The 20,340-nt window shown below is 38.9% G+C and overlaps 1 protein-coding gene across 9 annotated transcripts in view; it reads right to left on the reverse strand.

Moving 5' to 3' along the window:
* The window catches only part of lrba (LPS-responsive vesicle trafficking, beach and anchor containing), a 243,521-nt gene that overhangs the window by 120,255 nt on the left and 102,926 nt on the right, over positions 1–20,340 (reverse strand). For all 9 annotated transcript variants that reach the window (XM_015373646.1, XM_015373651.1, XM_015373653.1 and 6 more), the window contains exons 34-36: positions 16,498–16,562; positions 14,075–14,183; positions 806–972 (exon numbers count right to left, since the gene is read on the reverse strand). In XM_015373646.1, the coding sequence (XP_015229132.1) occupies positions 806–972; positions 14,075–14,183; positions 16,498–16,562 (341 nt within the window). The remainder of the gene's footprint in view (positions 1–805; positions 973–14,074; positions 14,184–16,497; positions 16,563–20,340) is intronic.

A 20,340-nucleotide genomic window follows, 5' to 3' on the forward strand; every position in this document is an offset into this window, starting at 1 on the left:
GCCTCTGTTCCTAATGGGAGCCGAGCTTGTTCAAATGGCTTTCATGTCTCTCTCAGGTCAATGCATCATTCTGCATACAGCTGACAGTTTCACCTTTGCTAATTTAATATCAAAATGCTGCGACTATTAAAGGGAGGCAGAAATAATACAGAAAAATATTGCAGACTTAATACTTTGTGAAGCCAATAAATGTATCAGATGAATCTTTACTTTTTTTTGTCTAAATTATTTCAAAAATAATATGATTATTCTTTTGTACCATTAAATATAAAATATCATTGCTCCTCAGAGCTTGAAAAAAAAGGGCATAAGCTTCATAACCAGAACAAATTAAATGACGTCTTATTATTACAGAAAACATAGGAAGCATCTAAACAGGTTAAAGAAAACTGACAAAAAAACAAGCACATATAGGATAGGCATCTAGAGGAGGGAGAGAGGCACTAGACCAAGGCAAGGCGATTGTTGGGAGAATGGGCATTCTGGTGCCTTAGGGACTGAAAGTATTAATGCTGCTCAGAAAGGAACAGATATTGAAACATTAATCCAGAGATAGAAGTTAAAAGGGAAACTTTCATCTCTGTTCATTTTCATTCCTTCTTATTTTAACCTTTGTTTCAAAATCTAAATCCACTCTGACATGTAAATAAGTATTTACAAAAAAAAATCAAAAATGAGATTTAAATCACCTGGTGTCTTTAAATATATGAGTTGGAGAACAAAATGTGTTAGAATGGATCCAATCATATAAAACTGAGAGGATAGCAGCAGATCTTTTGGTAATTTTGGTAAACTTTTGATTTACCTGATGGACACATTTCCCCAGGCTCCGTGTTTGTCAGTCAGAATGTTGATTATCTTCTGGATGAGCTGAGTGGAAGTCATGTGGTCACGAAATTTGGCAGCTCTGATCAAATGGTCGCACATTTTCTCCTCATCGCGCTTTTCTGCTGCATACTGAGCACAGTTGGACTGGAAGAGAAGAAAAATGAACGAGTTACAGGAGGTGCACATCAAGGCCTATTATACACAACTTCTCTAAAGGAATAAGTATTCCTGACATTTTAATATGTATAATCTATAGTTAGATACAGAAATAAAGATGTACAGTAGATCAGAGAAGCATAAAAATGTGTGACTAACAACGTATTTTAAATAAACTTCAATGGGAGTAGAAAAGCAGAAAAGTGCATAGGTCCTTTCTGGCCTGGTGTCATGTTGATTAATAACAGTGGACATGCATTTTCTAAAGCCCTGCAGCACAGCGAATCACACGATACCTGAAAAGCACAGGAAGGACATTTTTCTCTGTCAGAAATGTGTTATCAGAAAAGGCCTTTGAACTCTACAGGAACACCTTCTGAAATGAGCAGCTATAATCTAAGAAAATAGTTTTCAAGGCTTATATCTATTTCAAAAACATTATTTCCTTTAGATATACATTAAGTGCTTGTAGTTTAGTCACAGCCCTACAGATTCAGCTCAGCTTACTGTACATAAAACTCTGTGCATTTTAGATTATATATTTGGTATTATGTTATGCAAGACCAAACCAGAATCAATGCAATTCTTACTGTAGTTTTACATCTTTGTTCCTTAATCTGTTCCTGGTCCAAAAACTGATAAAGTATCTATAACCCAAACAGCAGGTCTGAGAAAAATGTGCTACATTTTTCCAAAATTACCCATAAATCCCTTTATAAGAGGCCCTCCTCTTCAATTTTGAAGCTAACATTTCATATCTGACAGAAAATCTATAGGTATAAATCACATAAGAGCGGTTGTTTTGTAGGCTGCGTGCCTTTAATTATCAATCTATGTCTCTTTATGTGACTTTAAAGTGGGACTTGACCTTCTGGCATGACGAACCAGCAAGTAAGTAAAAGGTTCAAAGTTTAGGCCGAAACATTAAAGCTTTGAGTGTTATGTGCTGCTGATTGATTCTTCTTTAAAGGCTGAAGACATGCAAGGGTTAGAGGCAGTAGAGAGCCAGACTAAAGGACTAAACCCTGAAGCTACAATCAAAACTAGGGGTGTTCCTTCTTTAATATTCCTTATTTACTTTTTTTTTCAGTTTGTTGACAAATCTACCATTGAAAATTCATTTAAATTAATGATGCAAACATTTTGTGCAGATTTGCTGAAAACAAAATCACATACACATACAGTCACAAAGACCATCAGTCTATTTCATTGGCTGGACTGCATCAGCAGCATGTTATACACATACTGCATAATACTGTACATTACCATGTACATATTTTTCCTCCTTTTAGGGCAGGCGAGTGGACAGACCGATACATGGAGTGCAAAAGGGAGGATCTACAAACCTCATATGGATAGACAGAAAAAGATTGTTGGGCAGATAGATAGCTAAAAATGGATGGGCAGACAGAAATGGAGAAAAATACATTTCTGTGTTAATCTTTTACCACTTTGTCCTCACCTAAAATACTTCAAAGGTGAGACTTATTACCCAAAAAAGGAAATATTACTTAAAAATACAAAATAAGGAGTCCATTTCCCTTTGCTTCTGCCACTAACATGTTGGTTCTGCAGCACTAATCAGTGGTGTTGGGTTCAAACTCAAAACCATTAAAAAAAAAAAAAACATCATCACCCATGTGTGGAGCTGGCCCAAACAGCCAAACCCTCCCTGCTGTAATGGGCTTTTCTTATATTCAAAGCCAAAGTTGACTATGAGGGGAAAACAGGCCAAATTCATAGACTCAGCCCTAAAATAACAACCAAAGCAGCTGAATATATTACATTAAAAACCAGGGTTGGGTTTGCCTGTAAGTGGAAAAGACAAGTCATCATTTCAAGAAGGACCTTTGTAATGATAATATGAAAGCTGAAGTTAAATTCTAAATATTTTATGTTGCATTCTCGTCTTCAAAGGTCCAATAAAATAATTATCTATTCAAAAATGCAAGTTATTCAGTGCATGACTTTGATTTAAACAGCTCTTTTAAATCTTGAAAGTAGAACCGGATTCTTTTTAATGCGGGGAAAAAAAAAAAAAAAAAAAAGTCAGACACAGATATTTTAAAAACACACTAAAACAAGTTTTTTTCTGCGTTAAGCAGCTTTAACTGAGGCAAAAGGATGTCACACTACGCTCTGTCAGCTTCCTAAACAGACAACCACAAGGGCACAACTTGCTGGCAGGCGGGACCATTATGACTTGCGACACTGTAATCATGGGCAGCACCTTCCATTACATGGCCTGGCTGACAGGGTCGTGCATTGTGGATGCTGGCTCTGCTGGGGAAGACAGCTCAGTGAAGACAAAATTATAATGACTGGCATTAATCGAGTCAATTACACAGAGCCGCGTCTCCAACAATCCATCCAAGGTTATATGTGCGTGTGTGAATGTGTTTTGGGGTTTGGGAAGGAAATAGGTTGCTGCTTGAGGTGACCAGAGGTTGAAAAGAACAATAATCACCTAAGTATAAAAAACGACAGATTTTTTTCCTTAAACTTGCAAAAAAACAAACAAAAAAAGGAAACTATTTAAAATTTACTTTTCTAAAACACAAAAGGATGGAACAGTCACAGTTTCAAAACTTCCCCAATTTACCAACAGTGTTCCTGCATTTGCAACTCTGTTTATTAAAATCCCATTAGCAGCGATAGAACCACTCTTATCTTATGCCTAGTGCATTCAGTCAGCAGAGCTGAGAGAATAATATTTGACAGCAGTAAGATGAGTTAAATTATTGCTTGGATTGGAATCAAATTTAAATCAGAAAAACATTTAATGATAATCACAGATAAATTTTAGGACATTTCAATACTTTGGTCTTGAAATAGACAAGAACGGGTACATATAGGGTCGAGTAAGAGACCATCAAAAAGTGGTGCTACAACACTGTCATCACTCCAGGAACCTCATCCCCACAGTGATTCAGCAGCAGGGAAGGGGAAGCTGATTTAAAAAAAACAAAAAAAAAAAACAGAAATTTTAGTTTGTGAGGCAACAAAGTATATTTATGCAAAGGGGTGAAGACTTTTACAGGAACCATGTGCCTAACCTTTTACACAGTCAGTAGAAAGACAGAGACCATTATCAAAGTACAACTGCTGTACCACACTTTGCTTTATATTAACACTTGATTTCTTGTCAGATGATGCTTTATCTACTCCCCTCATTTCCTCTGCGAGCTAAACAGTTTACCCAGTGTAACAGGCCTGAGAATGGAAGCTCATTACAAGATATAAGCCCTATGTTTATCAATTAGAGTGACAGATAAAGGTGCAGAGTTATTATCGTACCATATTACATCTTCAGCCCACACCCTGACAGAATTAAGGTCTCAACTTCTGTTGGAAAGTCAAAGGAAGAAGAGAAAAGGCAGAGATGTTATTAAAGTGCTTGATTTGCAATATCTTGACACTGGTGGCAAATCTGGGCTACAAGCTTTCAAAGGTTCGTCTATTGCTCTACGCGGCTTTCCAATTTCTCCCATCCGCCGACAAGCACTCCCGGAGGGTTTCATTTACCAACGGGCAGAGAAACTGTCCAGAAGAAAGCGAACCATCATGCTTGTCCTTGTCTTGCATCAGAGAATGCAAATGCAGAACAAATAAATTCCTCCTGAAGCACAATGGAGGTCTAGGGAGACAAGAGGGTGAAATGAGAAAGGAGGATGGGGGGTAGCTAAACAAAAGTACATTCTGAACCAGTCCACCAATTGGTTTCAGAGAGCTTCTCTTGCACTTGATCTCTTGCCCTCGAGTTTTTAAATTGCAACATAAAATGTCACCAGGGGAATTCAGACAATGGGCTCGGGAAGATGCGAGTGAAAGGAAGAGGAGGGGGAGAAAAATGAGGGCTTAAAAGTACAATGGCGAACAAAAGTCACCAAATGACAATGTCTGACAGCTACTTCAATTCTGAAATGATGTCCCTGTCATGCAGTGCTCCCAAGTATTGATTTTTTTTCTCTTCTAAAGCCTGGGAAAAAAATAATCTAATCAATTTGAAACATATCCCTTCTGCTGGCAAAAGCCCCAATGCTAGTGGCCATCAAGGTTAAGGCAGGCACTACACTTATCAAAGCATCTCCTTGCTCCGCCCTTCACACAGTCTCTGGTTGTTCTTTAATGGACTCGCCACCATGCATGGCTGCAGGCCTCTTGATCTTTACTACAAAGAAAACATCTTGTCTTTGCAAAACTGCAGCCTCCTCTGCTACTTCTATCTGCAAAGCAACTTTTCACAAAATAGCTTATGCCCTGTTTGAAGGTACATCATAGAAAAAAAAAACATTTGCCATCATCGACAGATGACAAGGAGTCATCTTAATGTAGGAACTTAGGTGTCAATGAGCTGAGCAGCACAACAAAGCTTACACTAAAAATGAAGACAACTTCCACAAAAAGTGCAAGAGCTTTACATGGGCTAAATATGGATAAAAATGCATTAAAACATAAAGCAGAACAGTGACAGAGCCTTGTAATGCTCATTATCCTTATAAAACTTTGATCTGGTTCTGTTAACTCACCTTTCGGTGCTCAAAACAAGAGAACATCACTGCAGTGACAAAAGCGACCGTGTCAAAGTGAAATAAAGGCAACAGAGGAGGGAAGTCATATTTTGGGCTTGGTTGGTCACACATAATGATGAGACCAGTGGTGAAGGTATCTGGGGACTTCATTATGATGACAGGAGAGCAGGGCTGAGACTACTGCTCACCAACAACCCTCTGCAGCCTACTTTCTTTTTCTATCTCCTGGTGTCTCAGATATAGCTGTCTGTACCTCACAATGAAAGAAACACCAAAAAACATGTCTGCTTATTATATTTCATCTGACAACAAATTTGTGCTAGACTTTGTATTTTACTGGAATTTTGTTCTCTTATGTAAAGTTACTCGCTTCTTTAGATAATATTCCCTTTTTGTAGAATACAATCCCAGGAATAGGCATGTTGGCACTTTTTTCCTCTTATTCTCCTGACAACAGATTTACCCATAAAGGGACAATCGGGCATCCAGCCCTGCTGACATACTACATTACAGCTGTGACAACTACATGACAGCCAGCTACAGTTGGTGGCAGCTATCAGTTTGATGTCTCACATCAGTTTAATGTGGTGCAAATAGCCTGTGGGAGTTGTGGTTTCTTACTCTCTACTGGGTGTGTTTGAGTAACCTCTGTTCCTCCAATAAGGTTTGTTTTATAATTTCCATTTCGCTACAACTGCAGTGTTTGTGCGTTGTCATTTCAATTAAAAGTATAATTGTATTGTATGTATTGTAATTCAATTAAATAAATACCATTGATTTCATTAGCTGTAAATTGTGGTTTTAAATTTACAAACAGGATTGTTCTGACTCAAACTAATAAACTCTTGATATTGGCCCAGATCAAGACGCTACTTCAATCTGATACATATTACATGATGTAAGCTTATAACTACCAAATTTACACTGCATCTGGCTCTGCTGCTCTAGAAACTACTCTGCCCTCCTAATTTACACTACCTCTTCTCTGCTGCAGAGCAAAGCCAAGGTATGATAAATGCTGAGGTCGGACCAAAACAACTCTCCTAATTGGATCTTAACACAAAACTTCTTCACAAATAATGATGGAGCATTCAAATATATTCAAATACTGCTGAATGGTATACAGCGAGGGATACAATGATCTCTTATTCATATGCTGTTTTGCTGCTGCTTTTGCCAACAAACTCCTTCCAAAAAAAAAAAAAATCCAATAGAGATTTTTTCCAAGTTTGAAGACATTTTCCTTCCCATCCAGACTTCCCAACAAACTCCTGTGTTTGATCCCATTTGACCTGTCGAGAGGCTTCTAGGAGGTTATTTACCACCATGCAGAATGGGCATCCTGTGACACAAGGCTAAAGATAAATCTAAGTCAAAGGAGCAAACTCAGGAGAAGACAGGAGGCTTCTTCTGAGCCTGCACAGCACTGATCCCTTCCCCACTGATTCTAGAATTCAGACAACCATCAAGGTGGGCGCTTGGTTGAACTACAAGTCAGTTTGTATTGATTCTGGAGCTGATATGGAGTTAATGGATAAACTTTCTACTGAAAATTAAACATATTCCAGACCATGTTGCATTCTGGCCCTGTATGGTAAGTTCTGAACCTCTTACTCCTGCATCGAGCCCACCCATTTCCCCATTGGAGGTTACCATCATCAATTAATCTTGCTCGCCATCATAAATCCACAGCTGCCTATTGTGCTTGATGCTAACTGGCTTGGGAAACACAACCCTCACACTAATGTGTGCTCTAAGGATGTTCTTAGGTGGTCTAAGTAGTGTCTCCAACTGTTTTAGAAGGCTGTCAACCTGACATCACATGCGAAAGTAGAGGAGGCTTACACTGACCTATATAAAGATCTGGTGATCTCAAGTTTTTCAATAAGCAAAAGGCTGTCTTTACCTGCTCGCATATAATTGGCCCGTAGAGCTACTCCCTGAAACTTTTATTTATCTGGTTTCCCTGCATGGTCTCTCTCTGCCAGAACATCAAAGTAATAAAAAAGCAAGTGGAGGACGCCCTTAAAGCTGGTATCATTCACCCATCTTCTTTACCTGCAGGGGCTGGCTGATATTTTTGTGAAGAATTATTCCCTTCAGCCTTCACCAATTTGGTGAAGGCTTATGGCCTGTTTTGTATCAGGGGATGAGTGGCAGACCACCTTGAACACATCAACTGGTCTTTGCAAGAAATCAAAGACACCACTGGCAGGTTTGTTCCAGCCACTCCCCATTCCATCTCAACCCTGGTGACACATCTCTAAAGACTTCACAACCATCTCCGTTAGTCACACTGTGATCGTGACTATGTCTAACAGTATCCCCAAGATGGTCCACCTGGTTACCCTCATCAAGCTCCCAACATCTAAGGTTTTGGGAAGCATCCTGATCAACGATGCTTCACCTAAAAGTCAGGGATCTTTTCTGAGAGAGAACTTCAGTTCATCTCCAGTTCTGGAAGAAATTCTGTTCTTGCCTGGGGTCTCAGTCAGTCTATCGTCTGGTTTGCATCCTCAAGCAGACGAGCAAATAGAAAGGGTAAACCACACTGTGGTGTATTTTGATGCGTGTGACGGAGCATTATCCTCCATGAATATCATGTCTTCTTGAATGATGGCGACTTCTTCTTGTACCACTGTTTGAAGGTGTCTTCCAGAAATTTGCAAAAGGTCTGGGAGTTGATCTTGACTCCATCATCAACCCGAAAAGGTTCCACAAGCTCATCTTTGATGATACCTGCCCATACCAGTACCCCACCCCCACCTTGCTGGCGTCTGAGTCGATAAGGAACTTGCTGCCCTTTACTGATACAGCCTTGTGCCCATCCATCAGGCCCATCAAGACTCACTCTCATTTCATCAGACCAAAACACCCCTGAGAAATCAGTCTTCAGGGCCAATCTTAAAGATTTGTCTTGTATGTCTAGTTCAAAGGTGGCCTTTTTTCAGCTTTCCTTACCTTGGCCAGGTCCCTGAGTATTGAGCATCTTGTGCTTCTCGGCACTCAAGACAGTTTGCAGCTCTGAAATATGGCACAACTGGTGGCTAATGGCTTCCTGGCTGCTTCACGCTTGGTCCTTCTCAATTCATGGGGAGTTGTTTTGCGTCTTCTTTTTTTAATACGCTTCTTGCGCCCCTGTTGGCTATTTGCTATGAACCGCTTGATTGTGCGATGATGCCGCTTCAAAAGCTTAGCAATTTCCAAACTGCTGCACCCCTCTGAAAGACATCTAACAATTTTTGACTTTTCAGAGTCTATCAAATCTCTTTTCTGACCCATTGTGCAAAGGAAAGGACGTTGCCTAATAATTAAGCACACCTTATATATGGTGTAAACATATTTTATTTTTCAAAACTGAAATCTATTTTATTTATTGCTCTTCACTTCTACTCTATCAGAAAAAAACTGAAGAATGATTCAAACCTTAATCTTTCAGAGGGCTTAAAGGGCTATTGAATTAAAGTTTAATTGTTCTTAGAAAAATGCCAATAAGTCATTAAATATAATGGAAATAAAAGCAAAAAGTGCCTTAAACCTATAGCGTTGAGTTTTTTTTTCTTCTTTTTTTTTCAAAACAAGACTTGTTCATCCATCCAGAGAATTTTATTTGCAGGTGACCAATGTTTTAGAAACTAAAAATACCCATTTTCTTAATAAGAATAATTCTTTAACCAATTCCTTGACTTTTCCAGTTCATATTTGGGTTTCAAAACATACTGCTTGGGGGGTTTCCTTGGCCAAGATAGAACAAAACAGCTACATGATATGATACTGTTGTGTTATGGGGATTCTATTACTTTTACATTACAAAAGTTCTTGATTTATCAGGACTTTTAATGCTTCCAGAAAATGCCTACAGTAAATCCTTAACAATGCTTGTTTTTGAAGGAGAAGCTTTCTTCCTTGCACTCTTACAATGTAACAATTGCTTTTTTTAGGTCCTACACTGTGTAAGCAGTCAAATAAAAAACATAAGATTACAAAGTGTGGCATGAGGTTTCTTCTTGGTTTAAAGAACCCGTAAACTTTCTCTTTAAGAAATGAAAGGATTTTAAAAAGTCTCTCTAAAATCTTCTGAACAATACACCAATTCCAACTATCAAACTGTTTTCCTTCATGTGGATTATTTTTTACCCTGCCTGATGGCTAAAGCTTGACTACGATAACACAATATAATGAGTTTCAGCTCAATGTTAATGTCATTAACAGGGAGAGATGGACTGGCTCATTTTACAGGCCTAGCAGAAGAAACACTGAGACACCGAACAGTAATTAGCTGCCATCATCTGGCTTTCAGGGTCTCTCCAACAGTCAATTCGATTACTCCTTATAACAGCAGGAGATGAATCAACGGCTATATGAGAAAAGGATGAGGCCGGGGAGAAAAGACAAGTAAGGTGAGAAAGAATAGAAATTACTTGGGTCTTGCTCACTATTCCCTATCTAGCCCTTCTTATCTGCCCTCGTGCCCCTGAGCCCACCACATTTCATCCCTAATGAACAGCCCCATAAAAAAAGGGAGTTCGATTTCTCCCTCTTCCTTTCTATCTCAAAGGCCTCATCTTTACTCTCCCTCTGTGCAAGATATCCGTCTATCATTCGCCGTGCTGGACCAGAGCCTCCGATCTGCAGATCTCCTTCACATTAAGGATCCTATTAGATAGAGAACCCTAAAAGGTAATTGGATTTGCCCCTAGTTATCTTCATCTCTGTTTCACCCTGAGCCCACTGTAATAACTTACTCTCCTGGCTAAAGATAACTCAATTCTGGTCCGTAGAGAGCCGGAGAGAGTGTGAGTGAGAGACGGAGAGAAGGACACAGTGAGGAAGAGAGGAGAAAAGCATATGTTGGCTCTCTGAGGCAAAAGAGTATCTAAATCAAAAGGCCCCTCTATCACCGCCTTCAAGGATATGAAATCTGACAAGAAAGAAACATAAATTTGTTTTAATGTTTTGAATTATTTTCCTTTTGAAATGACTGCTGTTGTATAACATACAGCTTTCTTGCATTCTCTCGCCGCCAGTTTCCTGTGTGTATCCCGGAAAAATGCAGTGCAAGGCAATGAGTTGAGGCAGGTTTTAAAGGTTGATTTCTCCAAAAGGCATACAATAACCAAGCCTATGTCTCTGAAACCATTTAAAGGGAGACAATGCTTTAAAACAGCAACACAGCTGAAAATTATGTTTGAGGGGGGGGAGTGTGGGGGTGGTCATTGGCCTGTTATTTTTATTGGGGAACAGCGAAATGAAACCGCTGGCTCCAGCAGGCTCAAACAGAGTCTGTATAGAGGCAAAAATCAATACAGCAATATCAGAGCAAGACTTATCAGGGGCTCACTTCTTTGCAGAGGTCACAGAGGAGCAACTGCATTTAAGAAGGGAATTCAATTGTGAAACATAGTTTGAGACACGCTCTGCTGAAAATCTGATAAAGGATGAAAAGCTAGAGAGGTCGGCAGAAGGTAAAAAATACAATCCAAATATATATATTAACCTTTTTTACAGCTAGCACAACAAACCAAAACTTTTCACCCTACATTGTTGCAGGGTATACTTTAAAATCTGTCTGATCAGCTGCAGCAGTCAGGACTGCTAGCATTAGACTTATGTTATTGAGCAGGTTAAAAGCAGTGGACTGCCTCACAGAAATACAACTTCACCAGAGGGTTGTTAGGTGAATACAAACCAGAGGAGATGCTTGTAGAATTTCAGCTCAGAGTTTGGCTTAGTGGATATTTGTAGTGGTAAATGGATTAGTAGCTTTCATTGGAGGTGGCTGTATGCTAATGTAATCAGTTGGAGGACTAGACTTTGACTAGACCACCGAAACACATTGCTTCTCTTATTCCTCTACACATTGTATATACCTTGATATACTGTATATATATTGTTTATTCTTAATGTATCCTCTCCTCCTTGTTTGCACCTTTTTTAATTATTATGCCAACATGTGACCAGTGAAATTCTCCGCTGTGAGATCAATAAAGCTCATCTAATCTAATCTAAAAAACATGCTTTGGTTTTTTTCGGATAAAGTGCTGAAAATGTCCCTGATGCCACCAAGATTCAGTTGCTGGACAGACAGCCTACTTAAGGGCTGTCTGGTTTCCAGAGGAATTTTTTGGTCCAGTTAGTGACTAATGTACCCAGCTGCTCAGCTACAAAACAAGCCTAAGATATGATCTATCTATTATGATGTTTGAAAGTTGCAGAAGGGTGTTTATGTAATTACTCTGTTTGGTTTCTCAATGCTTTGAAGCCACACATCTCTTCCTTTCGTCCAATTTTTCCTAAAGACACTGTTGTAAGGGCCTTCTGATTCATTCAAGTACAACCTAATAATTCAGTTAAGATGTAATCTACTAAAGATGTCGTTCATTTTGCCCAAGACTGAAAGTACTTTACTGTTCCTTCAACTCTCTGCACATAAATAGACAGAATCATTATGAACAAACAAGCTCTATGTATGAAAATGAAAGAGAACCAATGATATTTCATAACATTTTTATAAAATTTTTATAAACTTGAGGGACTAACTGTATGTTACATTATGAGAAGGAGCTACGTAATCCCTGAGTGTTCATTAGGAGCCAAATTAGAGTATATTATCTAATTAGAAGGTCAAAGAGACAGCAGGATTTTACAGCATCTGTCTAAAAACTATTTCTGTATGGAAAGTCTCTAAAATTTATTATATCTCAAATAACAAGCACACATTTCTTACAGAGTTTAAGGCCTGTATTAATGTCAAGAAGAAATGAAGATTATGCTTCCCTGACAACGCCGTTAAAGATGAACACTGAACAGAAAATGATTGGAAACATAAGGACTCCTTCCAAAAACCAGAGGATATCCCACAATGCTTCTAACTTTCAACATCTATGAGTAACTGATTTCCTCAAATGTAAAAGAGCCCTTGCCCTGAACCTTAAAAAAAAAGGTAGGTTTACACACAGTCAGTTCTTCAGGCCAGGACCTCTTCACTCTGTCTGCAGCTTTTAGTGTCGGCAGGTTTCTGAGAAATGAGCGAGGCAGGGATGAAAAGAGGGGAAGGGACCATATCCCTGTCACTACCAAAATACACCCCCAGTGGGAGTATAATGGACAGGATCCCAGCAGGACAGGAAATGATTCTGGTGCGATTCAGAAAGCAGAGGGTGGAGTGCAGTAAACTGACGAGGAAGAGGGCAGCGCTGAACGCCCGGGGGTCAGGATGGAGTTGGTCCTGCAGCTACGGCTGAATGGCAGTGTTTGTGCTTGGAACCAGTAGGAGGAAAAAGTCATGTTTCTAGACAAGTCTGAGGCGATGGCTAAATTAAATACACAGTGTTTGGTTTGGGATAAGCGTCAACCATGACTACCACAATCAAAAACGCTGGGAGGAAAGTTCATTATTAGGCCAGGTCATGTTTAAAAAATAATCTTCCAGGTGACAGAAAATCACTTAAGTTTTAGACTCTTGCTATGAAAAAAAAAAAAAGTAAAATTGTATAACTGTAAAGATACACAATTATGAGTATCATCACAACAAGTGAAATCCAAAACTTCTACATATTTTATTGGGACTTGAAGGATTTGCAGAGATTTACAGCTCAGGTGAGAGAGACTTTGGAAAAACTCCATCATTAGAAAAAGAAGTAAGAGCCCCCAGATGCAGTTTGTCTCAAGCCATGCAGAGGATGCAGCCAGGATATGAACAACTGATCTCTGCTGTACCTCCTACTTGCTGGGCCCAGTGGAGGTAGTGAAGGAAGTGAAAATAGAGTTCTCATGTGTTACTTTACAATAATTAAATTTTTCTATCCCTTTTTTTTACTTAAATTTCTAAAATATATATTGTTGTCAGTATGATGACATAATTTCTAAATATCAAACCAAATATTACCATGAGCTACTGAGAACTTGATTCTGTTTAACCGAATGTTTGTTTCACTCGGAAGTTATATCAGGGATGGTTACTTTTATTGGAGTAAAAATATGTAAAAGCAGTGCAGTTCTTTCTTTAGTGCATTTAGAGGTACTATACTATACCAGCTCTGCTTATAAACAGAAGAAGGAAAATACTTTAGGTTTAGACATCCCCCCATAATACCATCATTGCACTGAAACGTTCTATTGCAGACCAAAGTTTTCAACTTCGTATTTGACAATTACTCCAAAGAGTTTGTAATGTCCTTTCACTTTACATGTATGTTCTATTATTTCTTGGTTCATCAAATAATATTCAACATAAAATATATAACAAGCTCCAAAAATGTTCTTATGTTTTGCAACATCTGAATAGATTATTCTACCGAAATGATCTAAAAGGCTGAACGACCTGCACTTATAAAGCTCATTTTCCAGTGAGAGGCTTACAAAACTTTTCACACATCATTCAGCCATTGATGCATACATTCACACTGATGGCGGCAAGCCACACTGTAGCCACAGCTGCCCTGGGGCAACCCGACAGAAGCAATGCTGATTTGCACTGAAATCACAAGGCCGTCTGACCACCATCAGTGGTGAATCAAGGTATAAATCCATACACAGGTATCCATCACAAATCTCACCTCAAATTCTGCATGCTTGTGAATATCTTCAGCCCTTTGTCTGCTCAGGATAAACTCTGCCTCATTTGCAACACGAACCAGGTGGTCCTTCATTGTGTGACTCAGAAGCCTGAAGAAGGGAGCAAATGGTCATAAGTTAAACTGTGAAAGTACATTTAATTTCCTTAATGTATAGAAAGCAAAATAAGGATGTCAATAAGGAGAGTTACTGAGGAAAAACACATGGGCTAGAGAATATTTACAACAGGTTCATATACTTAAATTGGCTTGAAAAAGCAGCCATGAAACATCCGTAAAATGTTCATAAAGAACCATGCAGAAAGGGCAGAAAATCTAATTTGGAAACAAAAGCAAACCAGATTTGTCCCAGTAAGCAGGTGCTAATTGATTTGTTAATGATACACATCTGACAAGAGGGGGGATCTCTGCCGTGTCCGAACACATGTACTCTACCTCCCTCCCCTTATCAATGTTGATGAAACACGCATGTGATGTTCATGCATGTTAGTGTGCAGGTCAAAGAAAACTTTCCACAGGTCAGAGCTGAGCAAAGTGGAACAATAACAGAATGAAGGACAGGGAGGAGAGCAGAGGGGCAGGCTGGAGGAGGGAATGGAGTTCAGAGGCTGGAGGACAACTGTAACCTAAGCCTGCTGTTTCAGCACAGTGCAGCAGGGGAGTAGAGGCACCGGGCCCCTTCACCTCCATAACCCGCGTGGCAGTACTTGGCCTCACTATCAATAACACAACAACTGACCTTCTTTATGATGTCCTGACAATGCTTGCACATGTGGTTACTGTGTGAAGCTGGGCTGACCTTCAAAAGATACCAGAAAACTACTCGAAAGATAAACAGATTCGTTACGAAATATAGTCTACTGCTGTTTTAAAGTGCTTTAAAAAATGGTTACATGTTGGAGCACACCATAAAGCTGGTAGGATGGCAATTTATTCTTTAACTCCTCTCCTCAGTACTCATCAAAGTGTCTCTTAACATTTAAAGAGTAGATTAAGTTTGCCTAGACTATTTAACTTTTGCATTTATGATTGGAAAGCTAATATCATGCTCCTAATTACATGTCTTGATTTTCTATTAGATGAAAGTGAAGACTGAGCGCTGTGAGAGCTGGGTTTCTGTTCTGACCTTTAGGCATTGTGGTTTCTTACTTGGTGTCTGTTGTTTGCAAAAAAAAAAACATGAAGCCTTTTCTAACTCCCAGGGGTTCACATTAGGGGCCACACTATGAATCAAAACCTAATGATTTAAAAGCGAGTCTGAATATTGGGCTGATCCAAGGCTTGGTTATCTGTGGGGATCTTTAAGATTTTATTGGTATATAGCCTGTAAAGTATAATTTTAACAGAAAATGATTGATAAAGTTATTTTTGAAGGAGAAAATCTGAACTTATTCTAAAATGTAAATGTGTAATCAACATGAACAAAAAGAAAACATAATTTTTTCTGCTGTGCATACTAAAAACCTATTTGAAATTAATAACTTAATTGTGACAATAAAACTTTCACAATTACATAGAAAAACATCATATAAAATACGTTCTTTCTGAAATTGTTTAGCCTGAGGCTGAGATTTTAATAGCAGACTGAAAGCAACTTTTAATGTTAAACAGCTTATAAAGAATTTTATAAAACATAATCAAATCAATGATTTTTTTTTTAAAGGGATAAATAAAGGTCTGATCTGCTTTGGACTCTCACTTTTAAGAGAAGCAACTGTGACCAGTAATTACTATCCAAGATGGGATAACAGCAAACCCCTTCAAGTAAATTCAAACTCCTTTCCTGTCCATGTCAATGGCCTGTCCTGTTAATCTAGTTAAATTAAAGAAGGATTAGGATCTGCCGATTGCAAATATATGGCTCAGTGGGAGAAAGAGGGCCATTGGGAATCAGGAACTGATAAGAAGTCTGTAGACAGAGCAGGAAATGGAGAGGGAATGATGGTTACTTCTTTAAAAAAAAAAAAATCTTGAATCTGGAGACAAAAGACATTTAGACAGAAGAAATTATTACAAATAGATAAAGGCTGAGAAGGGGACATGAACTGACAGATGGACGGTGGGAAAATCAAGAGTGATTTCCCCTGGTGTCACAGAGGAACCAGCAATCAGAGCTCCTGTCACCTTCTGCCTAACCTCTCTCCGTTTCCCAAATCCCTGTGGGATGAGCAGGTATTGAATGGAGCCTTGAACTCACAGGTTCTCCATCCTCACTCTCACTCTAAAACTGCTCTATCAGATCATAGATTTTTGCCCACAGCCCAGAAAAGTCACACCATCACAGGCAAGCCCAGGAGATCTTTGGGGCCCTTGGAGGACCGTCATGTGATCTCCATAAACCATGAAGAACTTAAGATAATGACGTTCTGCTGCAAATAGAGAGCTGAATGCTCTGTTCAACCTACCTGCCTTCGTTGACCAGCTCGATAAAGGCCAGGCCAGCATTCTTCTGGATGGAGTTCTGCCATTCCTGCAAGACAACCAAGGGTAAATAAGTACCAGGAATAAAATGGCTAATGAAAAAAAGGCCAAATTATTCTGTTCTCATGACTCTCGAAGAGAGAAGTCTGTGTCACTGGATTAAAATGTGCATTAAAACCAAAGGTAAAGGGCACTTCTAAAATATGGCTTTGGCTCCATCACCATGGTCCTGTAAAAGCAGGAGAATCTCAGCTATAGACGTAGATTTCATGGTGGTCAGGGTCACAGCATGTACAGCCTCACCCTGTTTACCTGCAGATTTCTTTGCATTATAAGATACCAGCTTTCATTTTAATACCCGTTTAATATTCAATGCTTAATGTTCCTACAGTGTAGAAAAAAGAAATGTTAACGTGTAGAAGCAGTGTACTTCGTCCCTCTTCTACTTCCATTTCATAACCGTAAACAAAAGATGTTATGAGACTTCTAAAACTACTGCTTTCTTCTGCATTTAGGGAAGAAATGACCTGAAATAATTCAAAGCCCTCAAAGATTGAGATGTGGAAATATTTTCATTCAAACTTATAGCTGAATTATATTTCATTAGAAAAAGGGCAAATAGCAGAGCAGTTTTTTGCCGTTTACTTTGTTATTTTGATGATTTAATGGGGAGGATCTGGAGGAGGATTCTCATACTCTGGTCCTCAAGATATATTTGGCTGCAGGTTTTAGATGCATTTCTGGTCCAACACAGCTGAATCGAAAGAATTGCTTGTTCCTGGGCCTTTGCCAAAGTTAATGGCATGCTGAAGAGGTACTTCAGTCATTTTATTCAGCTGTGTTGGAGCAGACATTCATCTAAAACCTGCAGGAGAATAGATCTTGAGGATGGGGGTTTGAGAGCCCCGACCTAGAGGACCAAAGGTCTCATTGCTCTTACATTATTTTTTAGCTCTTCCCACAGATTCTCCAAATGACTCTTAAAGTCATGACAAGCTGAGCTGCTACAAAACAATAATATTACCACCAGTCAGAAGACATATGTTGTCTAGATTAAAGTTACTCCTGCCAGGGGTATAAATAACTTAAGAGTTAATGGTCTTATTAGCTAAAATCCTTTTTTTTTTTTTACAATTCATATTAGCCTATACAAGCATCAACGAAATGATTTCTTTATCGTCATTGTTGACGAAAACAACACAGCAGCTAACTTAGCCTAAATTCAAGATGAAGCAAAAAAATCAATGTGAGTTTAGTTTAAATGCGAGAGGTCAGAAATACAGGTTGAAGAAAACGTGCTGTATTTGGAAAATTTTTTTTTACTGAAGTATAAAAAAATGTACTTAAATGTACTGAAGTATAAAAAATATATATTATAGTAATGAAAGCAAAGAAAGTAGAGATAAAGCTAGTAGAATTTTAATAATTCAAAATTCTCAGGAAGCAAGAACTCTCAGTATGACACTGGAAAGAAGCCATTAAACACACAGTTCAAGGAGAGAACCTCATGATGTAAAAAAAAATCACTGATTTGTCTTATCCCACCCCAAGTCAGAATCATAAATCTAAAAACAGAGTACCAAGTGTTTAAATCACCAAATGCATGGACATCAGTAAGCATGCCAAAGAGAGGGAGCGAGAGACGTGCTGAAAGCACATTTATCAGAAAGTAAACTCACAAATTTCTCTGACTAACGTTATGGTTCAAGGTGTCAGTCTAAACAATCCCACCACAGCCAAGCGCGACTGAATCCTCAGCTTGGATGGGGACAAAAAAAAAGAGGAAACATGGCAGTCACCGTCGCTTTCGTGTTCTGTTCAATATTTCAACACCTTCAATGCAAGCGTCTAAAGAATAATAAAGCAACAAGGTCATGGGTCCTGTCTGAACCTCAAAGCACTTTCCCCCTCTTCCTCTCAGGGGACAGAAGGAAATATGTGGCTTTGCAGTTTTTGTCTCCAAGCTCAAATATTTTGCAAATCACAAAATAACAATCACTAAAAATGCTGCTATGAAAAAAAAAACAAATTCTTCTGAAAACCTAAAGATTTCACAGAAATATAATCAAAGTTTCAAAAAAACATGTAAGAAAAAACACTGAAGGAAACAATGTATACAAGAATGACTGATTGAAACTTAGCTGTCATCTCCAGAGCTGATAGAGGAAACCGATTGTTTATGCAGAGACTAGCTTTTCAGTAAACCTAGAGATCCCACAGGGAGCAGCATATCAGCGCTACACAGAGGAAGGAAAGATCCATTTATGAGAATTTTCTTATACCCATCCAAACATATTTGTACATGTGTGACGCATTTTAAAAACAAACCTATTGCTTTCCTCTACTCAGCACAAGTACAGAGCCATCAAAAGCAATCAACACTCCAAGCCAAGGGAACCATTTTTCCAAACGTTCTGCTCACCATCACTCTGTAAGCGACTGCACGTCCCACAGAAAACATTACACTTAACCTCGATTCAGAACCGCTTTTTGTCCTGCAGGGCCATATTGGCATTGACCGTGTTTACAATACTTTCCAAATAAAGAGGGCACAGGGGGAATAGAAGTCTGGGCTTGGGAGACGGGAGACAGGGTACCGGCGTGGAGGACTGGCAGACGCTTTGGTGGAGGAAGCGTGTGAGAGCAGCCGTGGGGCTTTAGCAGAAGCATGGAGAGCAGTTGAGGGATATTAACCATGAGTGTACGTCTGTGGGAGAGGGGTTACTTTACACCAGGCCAGATTTGGTGAGCTGGCTTTCAAATAAACACAGATGGAAGGAAGGCTGTAAATAAAGTTGTAATCGGTGGACATATTGTACAGATGCATCGATCAGGGTGAGTTTAGGTCGGAACACAAAGCTCCTCCGAAAGACTGTTTAATAAAATTCTCGTATTTTTACTCAACATTCAAATATAACAAAGCCAGGATAAAATAAATATATCACACAGTCCATCAGAGCAGTTTATATGCCAGAGGTCAGAAAATTCTGCCGCAGTAAAGGATTTACAGCATTCTCCCATTGTTTCCTTACCTCCCTAAATGTTAATGTTTTAAGTGAATTGATCTAAAATACCAACACAATGAAGTACATAACTGCAATGTGGAAGGCTGGAGCTTTTCACTTTCTTATAAAACAAAATCAAAGTATTTTTACTCAGACCCTCAGACTTGACCGTTTCTAAAACTTTGTTTTGCTAAGCCTGCAGCTGCAGGACACTAACAGCTTTGCAAACAGACTAAAATTTTTGGCCATTTATCCTTGGACAAAAAACCTTTCAAGTTGCAAATTGTTGAGAAGCTTTTGGGAGCCTCCATACAGGCTTTGAATTAGTTAATCCTGTAGTTCAAAAAGGCTGTTCCTCCACAGAGTTTACATCAAGTTTAACAGTTTACCATTCACTTTAACCTAAACCATACTATTGCAGCTCTTAAACTAAATTTACGAGATTGTGTCTCACTATTCTTAATGACTACATTTACAATCAAAAAATATATAAATTTAAAAGAAAAAGATGTAGAATTGTTTTCTAATTATTTGGTAAGCCAACCACTATGTTGCAGTATTCCAAGTGGTGACATCACAGCGTTTTGTTAGTTACGTAGCTACCAGCTAAATACATTGGTAATACCAGCGATACCTCTAAAGTCTACAACACAATTTGGTTTGATGAAAGACGAAGCTAAAAGGACCCTGAAAGGTCTAAATCACATTGCTTAGGCTTCAGAGCTCATTCAGCGTGTGACTCCTGCCAAGGAAAGAAGAGAACAGGCAGCTGTGGAGCCTGACGATTCGTGCTACCAGATGATCTGCCCTACCTTGTGGAAA

The sequence above is a fragment of the Cyprinodon variegatus genome, unplaced genomic scaffold, assembly GCF_000732505.1.
Source record: "Cyprinodon variegatus isolate N-32 unplaced genomic scaffold, C_variegatus-1.0 Scaffold90, whole genome shotgun sequence".
Lineage (NCBI taxonomy): Eukaryota > Metazoa > Chordata > Actinopteri > Cyprinodontiformes > Cyprinodontidae > Cyprinodon > Cyprinodon variegatus.